At 43.7% G+C, this 17,438-nt stretch overlaps 1 protein-coding gene across 1 annotated transcript in view; it reads right to left on the bottom strand.

Moving 5' to 3' along the window:
- Positions 1–17,160, bottom strand: part of BCAT1 (branched chain amino acid transaminase 1) — a 102,662-nt gene extending 85,502 nt beyond the window's left edge. Inside the window, exon 1 of the mRNA XM_060194539.1 lies at positions 17,008–17,160. Coding sequence (XP_060050522.1) covers positions 17,008–17,013 — 6 coding nt within the window. The 5' untranslated portion in view covers positions 17,014–17,160. The remainder of the gene's footprint in view (positions 1–17,007) is intronic.
- Between the last annotated feature and the right edge of the window lie 278 nt (positions 17,161–17,438).

A 17,438-nucleotide genomic window follows, 5' to 3' on the forward strand; every position in this document is an offset into this window, starting at 1 on the left:
ATAGTTATTGTTAATTTAATTGTGTCATGCATAAAGGAGTCAAACAGAGCAGGGGTAGATAGCATAATGGTTATGCAAAGAGACTCTCATGCCTGAGGCTCCAAAGCTCCCAGGTTCACTCCCCCGCACCACCATAAGCCAGAGCTGAACAGTGCTCTGGTAAAAACTAAATAAATAAAAGAAAGGAAGAAAGAGTTAGGTGCAGGTGGCACAAAGCACAAGGACCAGTGTCAGGATCCCGGTTCGAGCCCTTGGCTCCTCACCTGCAGGGGAGTCACTTCACAGGCAGTGAAGCAGGTCTGCAGGTGTCTGTCTTTTTCTCCTCCTCTCTGTCTTCCCCTCCTCTCTCCGTTTCTCTCTGTCCTATCCAACGACAGCAATGACAACAACAATAATAACTACAACAATAAAACAACAAGGGCAACAAAAAGGGAATAAATAAATAAATATTTAAAGAAAGAAAGAAAAAGAATCAAACATATATTTCATCTTACTAATAATGTTTTCTTCTCATCAGAGAATCATTGCTCTGAGTCAACTTATCCAGAGAGGGAGGGAGGAAGAGAGAGAGAGAGAGAGAGAGAGAGAGAGACCACAGCACCAAATGTCCTGCAGTGCGGAGTGGGGCCTGGGTTAAACTAGTTTGAAACACATGAGGAAGCAGGTGGATTATCCAACTAAGCTATTATGCCAGCCTCTTTTAAAAATGATGTAATTCATTTACTTATTGCTTAGGTAATAAGTAAATGAATTGCTTATGTAATAAGTAAATGAATTGTAATAAGTAAATTGAATTATAATAAGTAAATTGCTTATGTAATAAGTAAATGAATCATGTAATTCATTTACTTATTTACTTATTTACTTATTTACTTATGGTGATTCCAAAAACTGGACCTGGAACCTCGTAGTCTCGGGCACGAAAGTTTTTTTGCCTATGTGTTGTGCTATCTACCAGACCCTTAATAATTTTAAAAGATATCATGAAAAAGAGACACAGAGAGAGAACAGGCACTGCTCAACTCCAGTTTATAATGGTAACAGGGATTGAACCTGGAATCTGCTTGGCCTCAGGAAGGGGCAAATCCTTTGTCCTAATGCCCTGAACTATTTCCTGTACCCCCCAAATGGATTTAATGTTATATGTCCAACTCATAGATATTGAACTTACTAAAACTGCCTTCCAGGGAGGGATAGCATAATGGTTATGCAAAGAGACTCTCATACCTGAAGTTTCAAAGTCCCAGGTTCAATCCCCTGCACCACCATTAGCCAGAGCTGACTAATGCTCTGGTAAAATAAAAATTAAAATAATAATAATTAAATTAAGATTGAAACTGCCTTCATTTGCTATGAGATGCTTTGTAAATTTCCATACATTATTAGATAAGCAGTGAAATACACCTAATAATTTTTTCTGAAGAGAAAACTAAACTCACTAAAACTGCCTTTATTTAGTTAGGTGATATTTTGTAAATGTTTGAATATTCCTGAAACACAACTCCCCCCACCCCCCGAATTTCAAGTCCCAAATTCCAAGTATATTACTAAACCATAGTTTAGGTTCTAGTTCCATTATGTCTTGGGCAAATTCTATAACATCTTTAAACCTCACAATAGGGAACTCCAACCACCTTCCTGACAGGATTTAAAAGGAAACATGCTGGGCTGGGAAGTTAGGATAATGGTGATGCAAAAGACTTCCAAGCTGGGCCTGGCAGTGGTGCACCAGGTTAAGCGCATATTACAGAGCACACAGAACCAGGTTCAAGCCCCTTCTCCCCACCTGCAGGAGAAAGCGTCACAGGTAGTAAAGCAGAGCTGCAGGTGTCTCTCTCCCTCTCTATCTCTCCCCCTCCAGTCTCAATTTCTGTCTCTAGCCAATAATAAATAAATAAATAAATAAATAAATAAGGCTTTCAAGCCCAAGGCTCTTTTGTCTTAGGTTCAATCCCTAGGCCCACCATAAGTTAAGAGCTGTGCCAGTGCTCTCGTCTCTTTCTCCCCCTCTCTTTCTCTCTAATTAAAATAAATAAATAAGGAGCTGGGCAGTGGCACAGCAAGTCCCAGTTCGAGCCCCTGGCTCCCCACCTGCAGGAGGGTTGCTATACAGGCAGTGAAGCAGGTCTATAGGTGTCTATCTTATGCTCCCCCTCTCTGTCTTCCCCTTCTCTCCCGATTTCTCACTATCCTATCCAACAACGACAGCAATAACAACAACAATAATAATGATGATGATAAACAACAAGGGCGACAAAAGGGTAAAAATAAAGTTAAGTAAATAAATGAAAACATGCTAACTTAGAGAGTTTTTTGCAAACTACTGAAAAGACTGTCATGGTCATTTCTGACATAATATTAATAGTTCTAACATCAAGTCATCAAACTTACAGGATGATACAACACAGCAGTAAAGCACACCCCCTTGGAGATACTACTTCCCAGGTTAGTTCTACCTCACCTTTCTGAGCCTCCAACATTTGGGAAATGCTATGAATATGAGTTTTCATGAAGACTCAAGGGAATCATTCACATAGATGGTTGGCATCCAGAGAGCCCATGGTTTATGTGTGTTCTATGGATGGCAGCAAAGATTCATACTGCATTTGAAGGTGATTTTTGAGAAAGTCTGGCATCTCAGAGACTGGCACTCCTTAGAATTTGAGAAAGACCACAGAATGCACAGAAATCTTTGCCAGCATTCTGTACACTAAACCTGGTGGGGTGGAATTCTTAGATCCTGTGGCCAGGTTGGTTTGACCTGAGTTGCCCCTCAAAAAAAAAAAAAAAAAAAACACTGGGAGTCAGGTGGCAGCACAGCAGGTTAAGCACACGCACGTGGCACAAAGCGCAAGTAATGGCATAAGGATCCCGATTCAAGGCCTCGGCTCCCCACCTGCAGGGGAGTCACTTCACAGGCGGTGAAGCAGGTCTGCAGGTGTCTCTTTCCACCTCTCTGTCTTCCCCTCCTCTTTCCATTTCTCTCTATCCTATGTAACAACAACAATAACTACAACAACAATAAAAAAATAAGGGCAACAAAAGGGAAAATAAATATATATATATAAATTTAAAAACCCTAGTTTTTTTTGGATTATTTTTATCACAGGGGGCTGGGCAATGGCATACACCTGGTTAAGTGCACACAGTACTATGCAGAAGGACCTGCACAAGGACTGGGGTTCGAGCCCCTGCTCCCCACCTGCAGCAGGCACACTTCACAAGTGGCGATGCGGGTCTGCAGGTGACTGTCTTTCTCCCTATCAACCCCTCCCCCTTCAATTTCTCTGTGTCCTATCAAATAAAATAGAAAGGAAAAAGGGGGGTCTATGACAGGTGATGCCAGCACCAAGTCCCAGCAATAACCCTGGAGGCAAAAAAAAATTATCAGAGATCAGAGAGAGATACAGATACAGAGAGGCCAGAGCCCTGCTCAGCTCTGGCTGATAGGGGTGCTGGGGATTGAACCTGAGGGCTTAGAGCCTCAGGCATGAGAGTCTTTTACAGAATCACTATGCTGTCTCCTCAACCCCCCAAAACTATCTTGGCAGAATATCCAATATATTAATAATAGTAGAGAATATCTCTACTATTGCGACAGGAGGCTCCCTGGTTGTTTAGCCTTTCCTGGGATTAACAGAGCAACATTCAGTGGGGGAAAAACCCAGTAGCATATCTCTAGTGGTTGTACTTAGTGCAGCCTTCCTGTGTGCTAACACTTGCTGGTTCAAAAATTCTAGCTAATGTCTCCATTTCTAGAAATTTCTCTGGAGGCTCTCTCACTCACAATGACAGCCTGTGTCTTCCCTACTCTTTTTTTTTTTTCAATTTCTTTATTGGGGGGTTAATGGTTTACAGTCAACAGTAAAATACAATAGTTTGTACATGCATAACATTTCCACGTAACAATTCAACCCACACTAGATCCTCTTCTGCCATGATCTTCCAGGACCTGAACCCTACCTCAGAGTCTTTTACTTTGGTGCAATACACCAGACTCAGTCCAGGTTCTGCTTTGTGTTTATTGTTCAACTTTTAAAAATATAATTGGATTAGTTTTATTGAGGGTGCCTTTAAAATTTAGATGGAGGGGGTCAAGCGGTAGCACAGAGGGTTAAGCACACATGGCACGAAGCGCAAGGACCAGCATAAGGATCCCAGTTCCAGCCCCTGGCTCCCCACCGGCAGGGGGCGGGGGTCACTTCACAGGCAGTGAAGCACGTCTGCAGGTGTCTGTCTTTCTCTCCTCATCTCTGTCTTCCCTTCCTCTCTCCATTTTCTCTGTCCTGTCCAACAACAACGATGTCAATAACAACAACAAAACTGCAACAACAATAAGACAACAAGGGCAACAAAAGGGGAGAAAGCAAATTAAAAAAATAAATAAAATTTAGGTGGAAAAGAATTCTGCCAATATTTTCCTCTAAGTATTTGACAGTTTCTGGCCTAACAACCAAGGGGTGTTAAAATCCCCTACTATTTCTGTGTTGCTGTTAATGCTGTAAACCTTTCAGTAGGTGTTTGATGTATTTAGATGGCCTTTCATTGGGTGCATAGATGTTAATAATCTTAAAACCTCTTGATTGACTGATCCTCTGAGGCTTAACTAATGTCCATCTGTATCTTTTAAAATTTTACTTGTTTTAAGGTCGTGTGTCAGATTGAGAATAATAGCTGTTCCTGCCCTTTTTTGTGGTCCACTGGTTTGGATGGTAGTTTTCCATCCTTTCACTTAGAGTCTGTGTTTGTCTTGTTGAGTTAGCTGGGATTCCTGCCAACAACATATGGTTAAGTTGTGTTTTCTGATCTATCTTCCTACTCTATGCCTTTTAATAGATGAATTCAGGCCAATGACATTTATTGATATTATAGAATGAAGATATTTTAATGTCATTACTCTAAGATTTTAGAGTGTTCTGATATATGGCATGCTTATGATAATGTGATGATTTATAAGAGACCTTTCAGAACTTCTTTCAGGGCAGGCTTTGTGATTTTTTTTTTTTTTTTTTTTTTACCAGAACACTGCTTAGCTCTGGCTGATGCTGGTGCAAGGGATTGAACCTGGGACTTAATGGACCCTGAAGTATGAGAGTCTGTTTGCATAACCATTAACCTATCTGCCCCCACCCTGATTTTTTTTAATTGGGAGTATTAATGGTTTTACAGTAAATACAGTTGTTCATACATGTATAAAATTTCTGTTTTCTACAAAATATTCTCACCTCCAGCCTAAGCCCTCCTCCACCATCATGCACCAGAGCCTAAAAAGCCCTCAGCCCACACCCCTAAAGTCCTTTAATTTGGTGCAATACACCAATTCCAGTCCAAGTTCTGCTTTATGTTTTCTCTTCTGTTCTTATTTCTCAACTTCTATCTATGAGTGAGATCATCCCACATTCATCCTCCTCTTTCTGGCTGATCTCACTTCACATGATTCCTTCAAGTTCCATGCAAGATGAAGTGAAGAAGATGAATTCATCATTCTTAATAGCTGAGTAGAGTTCCATTGTGTATATAGACCACAACTTGCTCAGTCACTCTGTTGTTGGACAGATTTTTTTTTTTTTGGCCTCCAGGGTTATTGCTGGGGCTCAGTGCCTGCACCATGAATCCACTGCTCCTGGAGGCCATTTTTCCCCCTTTTATTGCCCTTGTTGTGGTTGTTATTATTGTTGTAGATGTTGTTCATTGCTGGATAGGACAAAGAGAAATGGAGAGAGGAGGGCAAGAAAGAGGGGGAGAGAAAGATAGACACACCTGCAGACCTGCTTCACCACTTGTGAAGTAACTCCCCTGTAGATAGGGAGCTGGAGGCTCAAACCCGGATCCTTACACCCATCCTTACGCTTTGCGTCACATGTGCTTAACCCACTGCACTAGCACACAGATCTTTTTGGGTGAGTGTCTCCCCAACTCTCAAGTGAACCCAGTGTATGATGGTCTCCCTTTCCAAAAGAGATGTGCTATAGGATATCTAGTAAAAAGTGTGCAGTGAGTATCCCCCAACACTTCATCTGCACTATTTCAGCCTTTAGGTCCATGATTGCTCAATAATTTGATTGGTTTTGTATGTTAACTCTCTTTTCAGCCACCAGGTTCCAGATGCTAGCATGGTGCCAACCAGACTTCCCTGGACAGATGACTCCACCAATGTGTCCTGGAGCTCCGCTTCCCCAGAGACACACCCTACTAGGGAAAGAGAGAGGCAGGCTGGGAGTATGGATCGACCTGTCAATGCCCATGTTCAGCAGGGAAGCAATTACAGAAGCCAGACCTTCTACCTTCTGCATCCCACAATGACCCTGGGTCCATACTCCCAGAGGAATAAAGAATAGGAAAGCTATCAGGGTAGGAGATGGGATACGGAGTTCTGGTGGTGGGAATTTGTGTGGAGTTGTACCCCTCTTATCCTATGGTTTTGTTAATGTCTCCTTTTTAAAATAAATAAATAAATAAATAATTTTAAAAAAGTGTTACCAGGACAATCTCAACAATGTGATGACCAGAGGGCTTTGAAGCCCAATTCCATCAGAACCCAGAGAAAGGAGGAAAAAGAAAAGACATACGGGAGTAGTAACAGATATAGGTGTGACTTAGAAAGGAAGAGAGGGCAGAACCACAGGAAAAATGGACAAAAAAAAATAGATAGACAGACAAACAGACAGTGATAGAAATAATTGTCAGCCCATATCTGTGACCTTGGGAGAACCATTGCCGTTTCCAATAGAAGGAATGGAGACACATAACGCTGGTGGTGGGAATGGTATGGAATTATACCCCTGTTGTTTTATAATTTTTTAAACCAATATTAAATCACTGCTACAAAAAAATGCCCCCCAAAGCAGCGACACACTTGATTAAGCACATACATTATATAATAATAAATTAAAAAATAAATTTAAAAGCATTTAAAAATTTTTTATGATCTTTATTTGATAGAGACAGCCAGAAATTGAGAGGAAGGTGGAGATAGAGAGACAGAGAGACAGCTGCAGCACTGCTTCCCCACTTGCAAAGCTTTCTTCCTGTAAGTAGGGATCAGGTGCTCAAACTTGGGTCCCTGTGCATTGTAATATGTGTGCTCGACCAGGTGTGGCACCACCCAGTCCTCTAAAATGCTCTTTTCCGGGAATCGGACTAGGCAGTGACACACCCAGTTAAGCATACACATTACCATCAGGGCCCAGGAAGAGATGAGGAAAATGGGGAGGAACATTTGGGTGCAGTAATAGGTTTATGTGTAACTTGGAAAGGAAGAGAAGATGGGACCTTAAAAAAAAAAGAGGGCAGGGGTAGATAGCATAATGGTTATGCAAACAGACTGTCATGCCTGAGGCTTCAAAGTCCCAGGTTCAATGCCCTGCACCATCATAAACCAGAGCTGATCAGTGCTCTGGTAAAAACAAAACAAAACAAAAAAGGGCAAATTTATACAAATATAGACAGATAGCTGTAGAAATAATAGTTAACCCATATCTGCAACCTCAGGAGAACTGCTATAGCTTGCAATGGAGGGGCTGGGGACTTAGAACTCGTGGTGGCAATGGTGTGGAGTTATACCCCTGTTGTCTTGTAATTTATTTATTTATTTATTCCCTTTGTTGCCCTTGTTGTTTTTTATTATTGTGGTTATTATTGTTGTTGTCGTTGTTGGATAAGACAGAGAGAAATGGAGAGAGGAGGGGTAGACAGAGCAACTGCCCTGCAGGTGGGGAGCCAGGGACTCGAACCGGGATCCTTTATGCCGGTCCTTGTGGTTTGCGCCACATGCGCTTAACCCACTGCGCTACTGCCTGACTCCCTGTCTTGTAATTTTGTAAATCAATATTAAATCAGTAATAAAAAAAAATCAAACAATAGATTGATGAGTTAGGGCTATGTAGGTGATGTTCTAGGGGTGTCTGTCAAGAGGAGAGAAGGTGTGCAGAGGGGAGACTAAGTAGATAGTATGACTGCCGGAGCCTTGAACAACTTCTTTTCTTTTTTTTAAAGATTGTATTTATTTATTAATGAGAAAGATAGGAGGAGAGAGAAAGAACCAGACATCACTCTTGTTGTCTGCTTTACATTAGTTTGTTCTAGCTCTCCCCCTGCCAAGAAAATTGGTTCAGTCCTGCTAGTTTCGCGGTTGCTTGTCCCCGCCCAAGGAACCCCGACAGAGTTCCAGAGTCCCAGAGTTCGAGAGTTGTTGGCTCCGCCGTGGGGGAAGGAGGCAGGAGAGTTCTGTTTGGTGATTAGTTTGGGTTAGTTTATGAATCGTTGTTCCTGAATAAAGAAATACAGCTTGTCTGCCCAGCCGTGTGTCTCTGGTCGTCTCTGTTACCTGCCCATGAAGCTAGCCCGGCCAGCTGGAGCCTCCGAATTTTAACAACAAATGGTGCATGGCTGGGCAGGCAAGCTGTATTTCTTTATTCAGGAACAATGATTCATAAACTAACCCAAACTAATCACCAAACAGAACTCTCCTGCCTCCTTCCCCCGCAGCGCCAAGAATTCTCGAACTCTGGGACTCTGGAACTCTCCCAGGGTTCCTTGGGGCGGGGACAAGCGGCCGCGAAACTAGCAGGACTGAACCAATTTTCTTGGCAGGGGGAGAGCTAGAACAAACCAATGTAAAGCATACAACAACTCTGGCAGATGTGCTGCCAGGGGTCGAACTTAGGACCTCATGCTTGAGAGTCCAAAGCCCTATCACTGTGCCACCTCCCGGACCACTTGAACAACTTCTTAAAGGAGGAGGGACCTTGTTGACATTCCTCTTCCATTACTGAACATCCTGTCATAGTCACTGTAACTGGTGTCAAGACTTGGATATTTGCTCTAATGTTGCCCCACAAAGAAAATGCTAACTTCCTTCAGAGCCTTGTACTTTTGGAACCACTTATGGAAAACATACTATTACATTTATATTTATTTTTATTTTTTTGCCACCAGTTATTACTGGGGCTCAGTGCCTATACTACAAATCCACTGCTCCCAGCAGCCATTTTTACTTTTTTTTTCTTTCTATTTTTATTAGATAGGACAGAGAGAATTGGGGGGGGCAGACGGAGAGGCAGGGAGACAGAGACACCTGAAGACCTGCTTCACTACTCATGAAGCTTTCCCTCCCTTTGCAAGTTGGGAGCAGGGGCTCAAACTTGAATCCTTGGGGCCAGGTGGAGACACACCTGGCTGAGTGCACTTGTTATACTGAATAAGGACCCAGGTTCAAGATTCATGTTTAAGTCCCTGGTTCCCACTGGCAGGGGGAAAGCTTCATGATTGGTGAAGCAGCAAGTGTCTCTCTGTCTCTCTCCTTCTTTATCTTCCCCTAGCCCTTTGATTTCTGGCTGTCTCTATCCAATAAAGATTAAATAAATAAATAAATAAATAAATGCTAATTTGTGCACTTAACTGGGTGTGCCATCACCCAGCCCCCTGCTACACACTGTTTAAATATACAATAAGACTTGTGTGAACTCTCAGGAGAGCCAAGCATCAAATCTGGGTGCATCTAACCAAATCAAAGGGGGAATGAGGAAACTGAAGCCGTGACCATAGTAGCTAGCAGAGTTACTCAGCTGGTCCAAGACATCTTGATCCTAAGGTATTTAAATGGGAACAGAGTTGAAAGCCAGAAAAAATAAACCCATACAGACCACCCTTCTTTGGAAGGAGTAAATGTCTGAAATGTTCTAATAGTTCTCTCTCTCTCTCTCTCTCTCTCTCTCATCTCCAGAATTCATGAACACTGCCTCTAAGTGCCTCTTTTGTTGGAATTGTTTTGTCAGGGTATGCATTAATTAGGTTGCTTTAAAAAACAAACAAACAAAGAAAAAAACTCATTGTCTGCAATGACAAAAAACTGTTGAACAATATTGGAATTGGCTCCCATCCCCAGACAAGTGATAGATTGTTCTCTGTTCTAAGCCAGGTTCTTGGGGTGTGGTGCCTGTTTCCTTCGCCAGTGATACAGCAGCCTGGTTACTGGGAGTCTTCATTCTGAGTAGCACGGTTCAGTTCACACTGCTGTGTGGTATCTTGGGACATGCATTTTCCCAGAACTGTGCGTCACCTAGTTTGGCTTCTAATCTACTTACAATCTACTTGAAGGTTCACCATGAACGATCAAGAAAGTAGCAGCTAATATATGTACAGCAGTAGGCGTTAAAACTTTTCAATACCTACTATTCCCTGTGACATTTTCAGAGTGTTTTTTTTTTCTTTTCTTTTCTTTTTTTTTTTTAATTTTTCGAAAGTCAAAGCTTTGACTCCAGGACCCGGGCTCAAGCTTGTGCAGGGGGAAGCTTCATGAGTGGTGAAGTAGAACTGCAGATGTTTCTCTTTCTCCCTCCCTACCTTACCTCCCCTCTCAGTTTTTCTCTGTCTCTATCCAATAATAAATAAATTAAAATATTTTTTAAAAACTTTATTACAAGGATTTTAAAAATATTTTTATTTATTAGTTAAAATGTTTTAAAAAACTTTTTACAATTTTTTAAAATATTATTTACTTATTATTGGGTAGAGACAGAGAGAAGTTTAGAGGGAAAGGGGAGACAGAGAGACAACTGCAGCCTTGCTTCACCACTCGTGAATTTTCTTCCCTGCAGGTGGGGACCAGGGGATTGAACACTGTAATGTCTTGTGCACTGTAATGTGTGCCCTTAGCCAGGTGCACCACTGCCTGACCCCTTCAAAAATTATAAAAAGGAAAAAAAAAAATCTCCAAACAAATCCAGATGAGAAAAAATGCACCCAATCCTGGGTGCATTTCTTATGTCAATATCAGAACCCACCTTGCAAGTTTACAGAACATTCAAAAGTAGGGCAACCAGGTGAAACAAACAGTCTGATAGAGCACAGTGTTAGTATGGCTGGGGATCCAAGGTCCCAGGTTCAGTCTCTGGTACCACCATAAGCCAGAGCTGAGCAATGATCTGGTCTCTATCTTGTTAAAATAAATTAATAGATATTTAGTAAAATTCAAAAACCAGAGAGCATGGGACCCAGGAGATGGTGCAGTGGATAAGGCCTTGGACTCTCAAGCATGAGGTCCCAGGGCGTCCTAATAAATCAGAGTGATACTCTACACACACACACACTATCTCTCTCATTAACAAACATTTTTTTTTCCTCCAGGGTTATTGTTGAGGCTCTGTGCCTGCACCACGAATCCACTGCTCCTGGAGGCTATTTTTCCCCCTTTTATTGCCCTTAATTTTTATCATTGTTGTGGTTATTATTGTTGTTATTGATGTCATTGTTGTTAGATAGGACAGAGAGAAATGGAGAGAGGAGGGGAAGACAAAGAGGGGTAGAGAAAGATAGACACCTGCAGAGTTGCTTCACCGCCTGTGAGGCAACTCCCCTGCAGGTAGGGAGCCGGGGGCTCAAACCAGGATCCTTACGCCGGTCCTTGTGCTTCGAACCATGTGTACTTAACCTGCTGTTCTACTGCCCGACCCCCAACAAACAATTTTTTAAATTATTATTATTTGACAGGATGAGAGAAATTGAGAGGGATGGAAGATAGAGAGGAACAGAAACAGAGAGATACCTGTAGCCCTACTCTTGAAGCTTCTCCCTTGCAGGTGGAGACTGGGAGCTCAGATCTGGATCCTTGCACTTGGTAATATGTGTGCTTAACCAGTTGCACAACTGTTTGACCCTCAAATAAATCTTTTTAAAAATATTTTATTTGAGGAGGGAAAGAACAGAATGAAACATAGACTGAACATGGTGTATTGCACGAAAGCAAAAAACTCTGGGGAGGGAGGGAGGATGAGGGAGGATAGAAAGAAAACTCTGGAGGGCTATTATACAGTGAAATTGCTCAGCTCTGGCTTATTTAAGGCTGTGCTGTGGGCTGAACCTGGGACCTTAAAGCCTCAGGCATGAAAGTGAAAAGATGAATTCACCTTTTTAAATAGCTGACTAGTATTCCATTGTATATATAGACCACAGGTTTCTCAGTCTCTCATCTGCTGTTGGACACCTGGGTTGCTTCCAGGCTTTGACTATTACAAATTGTGCTACTATGAGCATAGGTATACACAGATATTTTTGGATGGGTATGTTTGGTTCCTTAGGATATATCCCCAGGAGAGGAGTTGCAGGGACATAGGGTAGGTCCACTTTTAGCCTTCTGAGAATTCTCCAGACTGCTCTCTACAGGAGTTGGACCAACTTATATTCCCACCAGCAGTACAGGAGGGTTCAAAAGACTGATTCTGTTTGTCTCTGCTCTCACCATTGTTGGCTGAACCACAAACTGTTTTTAATTTTAATTTTTTTAAAATTACCTTTATTTATTTATTGGATACAGACAGCCAGAAATCGAGAGGGAGGGGGGTGTTAGAGAAGGGAAAGAGACAGAGAGACACCTGCAGCCTTGCTTCACCATTTGCAAAGCTTTCCCCCTGCAGGTGGGGGGGATCGGGGGCTTGAACCCGGGTCCTTGAGCATTGTAACATGTGTGCTCAACCAGGTGTACCACCACCCGGCCCCTACACAAACTCTTAAGTTACAGATAAGAATGCTGGTAACTCTTTCCCAGTGCTGTTATGCTTAGGGATCAGAGTATCCTAAAGGCTTAACCTTGGAACATTTTTTCTTTTTTCTTTTTTTTTTTAAATATGAGGCCAGGGACATAGACCAGTGGTAGAGTATATATTGCCATATAGAAGGTCCTGGGTTTGATCTCTTGTACATGTATACATACACAGTTTTATGCTATCCTTCACCTTTCTGTCTCCTGTCATTTAGAGAAACTCTAACTCAATGGCCCTACTCAAGCTGCTACTGTCATGTCTAACCAAATGGGCCCCAGAGGTTGAGGTAGCCATCAGCAAAATATCACTATAGAACTGTTGTGGAAATACTGAGAGCATCTCCCAGAACCTCCCCTCCCCAGAACTCTGCCCCACTAGGGAAAGATAAAAACAGGCTGGAGGTATGGCTCCACCTGCCAATACCCATGTCCAGTGCAGAAGCAATTACAGAAGCCAGAACTTCCACCTTCTGCACCTTGTACAGAACTTTGGTCCATAATCCCAAGGGGAATATGACAGGGGAAGATGACTAGAAGGCTCTGAACCCCAGTTCCTCCAGGACCCAAAGCATGTCACCAGAAATCTTTTTATTCCATCACTGAAAGGGAAGCAAATCTGAAAAACACCAGAGGAAGCCAGGCACTGTTTCTCTTATCTGAGAGGAGAGAGAGAGAGAAAGAGAGAGAGAGAGAGAGAGAGAGAGAGAGAGAGAGAGAAAGGAAAGACACTCAGAAGTAGTAATAGGTGTAGGTATGTCATAGAAAGAAAGTGAAAGGTGGTCCAGGAGGTGGCGCAGTGGATAAAGCATTGGTTTCTCAAACATGAGGTCCTGAGTTCAATCCCCAGCAGCACATGTGAACCAGTGTGATGTCTGGTTCTTTATCTCCTTCCATCTTCATGAATAAATAAATCTTAGAAAAAAGAAAAAGAAAAGAAAGTGAAAACAGGACTGTTAAGAAATGGGAAAAATATACAGATATAGCTAGCTAGAAGATACGGATGGATGGATAGATAGATAGATAGATAGATAGATAGATAGATAGATAGATAGATAGATAGGGACATAGATATAGTTAAGAGAATCAGCCCTTATCTGTGATCTTGGGAGAACTACTGAAGTTTCCAAGAGAAGGGGTGGAGACACAGAACTCTGGTGGTGGGAACAGTATGGAATTATAACCCTGTTACCTTACAACTTTGTGTATCAAGATTAAATCACCAATAAAAAATAAGTTTTAAAAAATAAATACTAAAGCATGTCAACACTTGCTAAGAGGATAAAGTCACAACATGGGACTGCCTGGTGGTTGCCAAGCCAAAAAGAGAAAAGGGACTAGACAAAGTCCTTGCCCACCCCCACTCCCATTCTTCTGTCCATGCTGAGGAGACACCACTCAAAGAAGCAGACAACTGGGGCCAGGTGGTGGCACACCTGGTTAGGCACACATGTATAATGCACAAGGACCCAGGTTCCAGCCCCCAGGCCCTACCTGCAGAGGGAAAGTTTTTTGAGTGGTGAAGCAGGGCTGCAGGTGTCTCTCTGTTTCTTTCCTTCTGTATCTCTCCCTCCCCTCTAGGTTCCTGGCTGTCTCTAGACAATAAAGATAATTGAGAGAGGTAGAGAAAGAGAGCTGTTTCCTTCTCTCCTTTCTTTTTCTCTTTTCTTTCTTCCTTTTTTTTTTTTTTTTTGACTCCAGGGTTATTGCTGGGGCTCGGTGCCTGCACTATGAATCCACTGCTCCTGGAGGCTGTTTTTTCCCTTTTGTTTCCCTTGTTGTTATTATTATTGTTGTTATGGCTGTCATTGTTGTTGGATAGGACAGAGAGAAATGGAGAGAAGAGGGGAAGACAGAGGGGGGAGAGAAAATTAGAAACCTGCAGACCTGCTTCACCACTTGTGAAGCGACCCCCCCCCCCTGCAGGTCGGGAGTTGGGGGCTCAAACCGGGATCCTTATGCTGGTCCTTGCACTTTGCGCCATGTGCGCTTAACCAGCTGCGCTACCACCCGCCCCCCCTTTCTTTCTCTCCACAGCCCTGAGATGAAGTAAAGATATACAGGATAGAAACCCAGCCAGGGAAATGTCTTGTGCCTTTTCATTCCACCACTCCAGGTTCCACCAAAGCCCTTTTGTTAGACAACTTAACTAGCTAAGCATCCCTGAGCTGTGGCATTGTCTCAGGAATGTAAATCTCCTCTTCCCTCCCCTCCCCTCCTCCCCTCCCACACATACTGTCCTTATCCCTCCTGCACTTAATCAGAAGCCCCCAACTCTCTTGTTAAGTCCCTTTCACACATCTAGCCCTTTGGAATTTTTTTTTAAGATTTTATTTATTAATGAGAAAGATAGGAGAGAAAGAACCAGACATCACTCTGGTACATATGCTGCCAGGGATTGAACTCGGGACTTCATTCTTGACTGTCCAGTGCTTTATTCACTGGGCCACCTCCTGGACCACTCCTTTTGGGATGTTCACCTTCATAATGCTTACTTGTCATGATCGCATGGGTACTGTATAACTTGGGTGATTGCTCTTATTCACCTATCCATCCCCTAGGTTTCAAAGCTCCCATGCAAAGTCATGTCTGGGGAAAGGGGGGGGGGGGGGGCTGGGAGCACAGCCTATCATGGTATTGTGTGCAAATAACATCAAGTTTAGGGTAAGGGTAGATAATGCATAATGGTTATGCAAAGAGACTCTCATGCCAAAGGCTCCAAAGTCCCAGGTTCAGTCCCACCACCACCATCAGCCAGAGCTGAGCAGGGCTCTGGTAAATCAAACAAACAAAGACATCAAGTTTAGTTTAAAGGTGATGAGAGACAAGTCAAAGTGTTTAGGAATTGAGCACAAGCTTAAAGGAGCCCAATGACAATCTGAGATCATAGATGATGCCTAGGATGTCACAGGCTTCTTTCAAAATAAGCTGTTGAGGATGGGGACTGGTGACACTGCTCACTTGGTTAGTGTGCTGCTTTTGTCCTATGCAGGACTGAGGACTCAGTCTGGCCCCCACCACACTGGAGGAAGCTTGGGTGTTGTGGTCTTTTTCACTGGCTCCCTACTTTTCTGCCTGTCAGTAATAATAATAATAATAATAATAATGTTATTATTATGGATACGTGGCTGCTTTAAGGTGTACAACTTTGAGTTCCCTGGTTCAGAAAAATGTTTCATCAACTAGAAAGAACTCCACCCAGACCAACAAAAGCAAGAAGGCCAGACGACTCTCATAATGTGTGCATGCTCTCTCACTCTCACTTTTTAATTATTTATTTATTATTAATACAGACAGAGAGAAATTGAGAGGAGAGGGGGAGATAGAGGGAAAGAGACAGAGAGACACCTGCTTCACCACCCATGATGCTTTCTTCCTGCAGGTGGGGTCCAGGGGCTTGAACCCAGGTCCTTATGCACTGTAATGTGTGCGCTTAACCAGGTGTGCCAATGCCTGGCCCCATATCTCTCTCTTATTGCCACTGGGGGTTATCACTGTGACTGGTTGCCAGCACTACAAATCCGTTGCTCCTGGTAGTCATTTTTCCTCCCTTTTTTACCTTCCTTCTTTCCATCCTTCTATTGGTTAGGTCAGAAAGAAATTGAGAGGAAGGGGAGATGAGAGAGAGAGAGAGAGAGAGAAAACCCCTACAGACCTGTTTCACCACTTTTGAAGCCTCCCTCTTGCAGATGGGGAACAGTGGCTTGAACCCCAGACCTTTTACATGGTAGTGTGTGCCAATAGTCACACACCCCCAATAATGCTGTCATAATCTCCCTGTCACTGGCATCAGACAAAGTGCATGTCTCTGGATTTCCCCTCAAGCAGTCAAACCAGATATCAAATCTGTAATAGCAGGAGACAAAGACAAAGCACAATGCTGCCACTTGGTTGGGTGTAGCAGTCACATAATTTCCTATAAATGAACTTGTGGGGAGGTGGCCACCAGTGAGGGTCAGCAGGCCCACGTGCAGGGGCCTGCCCAGCGAGTGCTCAGTGCTGGATGCTCAGTCCCTTCCTGGCACAGCAGGAAGCCACCGCGAGTATACTCACTGGGCTTCCTGCCTGGGCTACCCAGTGGCGACCCAGGGTGCCTATGGCCAACCAATCCCAGGACCCTAACACCCCCCCCTGGCCTAGAACCCCAATAAGAGATGCCCTCCTGCAAGACACCCCAGTCTGTAACACCACTCCACCCCCAAGTCCACAGGCTGTAACGCCACTCCACCCCCAAGTCCACAGCTGGACCCCGCACCGTCACCCCATCACTGCAGGCAGAGCCTTGGAGACACGTTTCCATGATGCAAAGCAGGCCTGGAGGGCTGGGGGGAGGGGGGCACACCTACACGTCCAGACTCCCACTGGAGGGCCATCCCACCCCCAGCAATCCAGTCTGTGTACCCTGGTTCTTCCCGTTCATTGTGCCTCATAGGGGAGGAGTTGTAAGTAGAACCCCCCTCGCCAAGTTTTACCTTCATGGTTCTGGAGGGGCTGGGGAGCAGGTTCCGAGCCCCCAGTGTGGGCGAGCTGGGGAGCACACGTGGCAGCCTCTGTCCAGGGCAGAAAGCAGGCTCAGGCAGCAGATGACATCAGCAGGAAGAGGCTGTCTCCCAACCCCCACCCCAAGCCCGCCCCTTGGCCCCGCCAGTCTGGGGATGCTTAGATGGGAGTCCCCCCACATGCCTCCTCCTTCTCTAGAGGTGACTGTGCGACCCTCAGAAATTTTCCAGCTGAATGTAGCTTGAAGAAATCATGTGAAGTGAGATCAGCCATAAAGAGAAAGATGAATATGGGATGATCTCACTCATGGACAGAAGTTGAGACATGAGATCAGAAAGGGTAAACACAAAGTATAATTTGGACTGGAGTTGGCATATTGCACCAAAGTAAATGTTTCTGGGGT

Source organism: Erinaceus europaeus, chromosome 7, assembly GCF_950295315.1.
Source record: "Erinaceus europaeus chromosome 7, mEriEur2.1, whole genome shotgun sequence".
NCBI lineage: Eukaryota > Metazoa > Chordata > Mammalia > Eulipotyphla > Erinaceidae > Erinaceus > Erinaceus europaeus.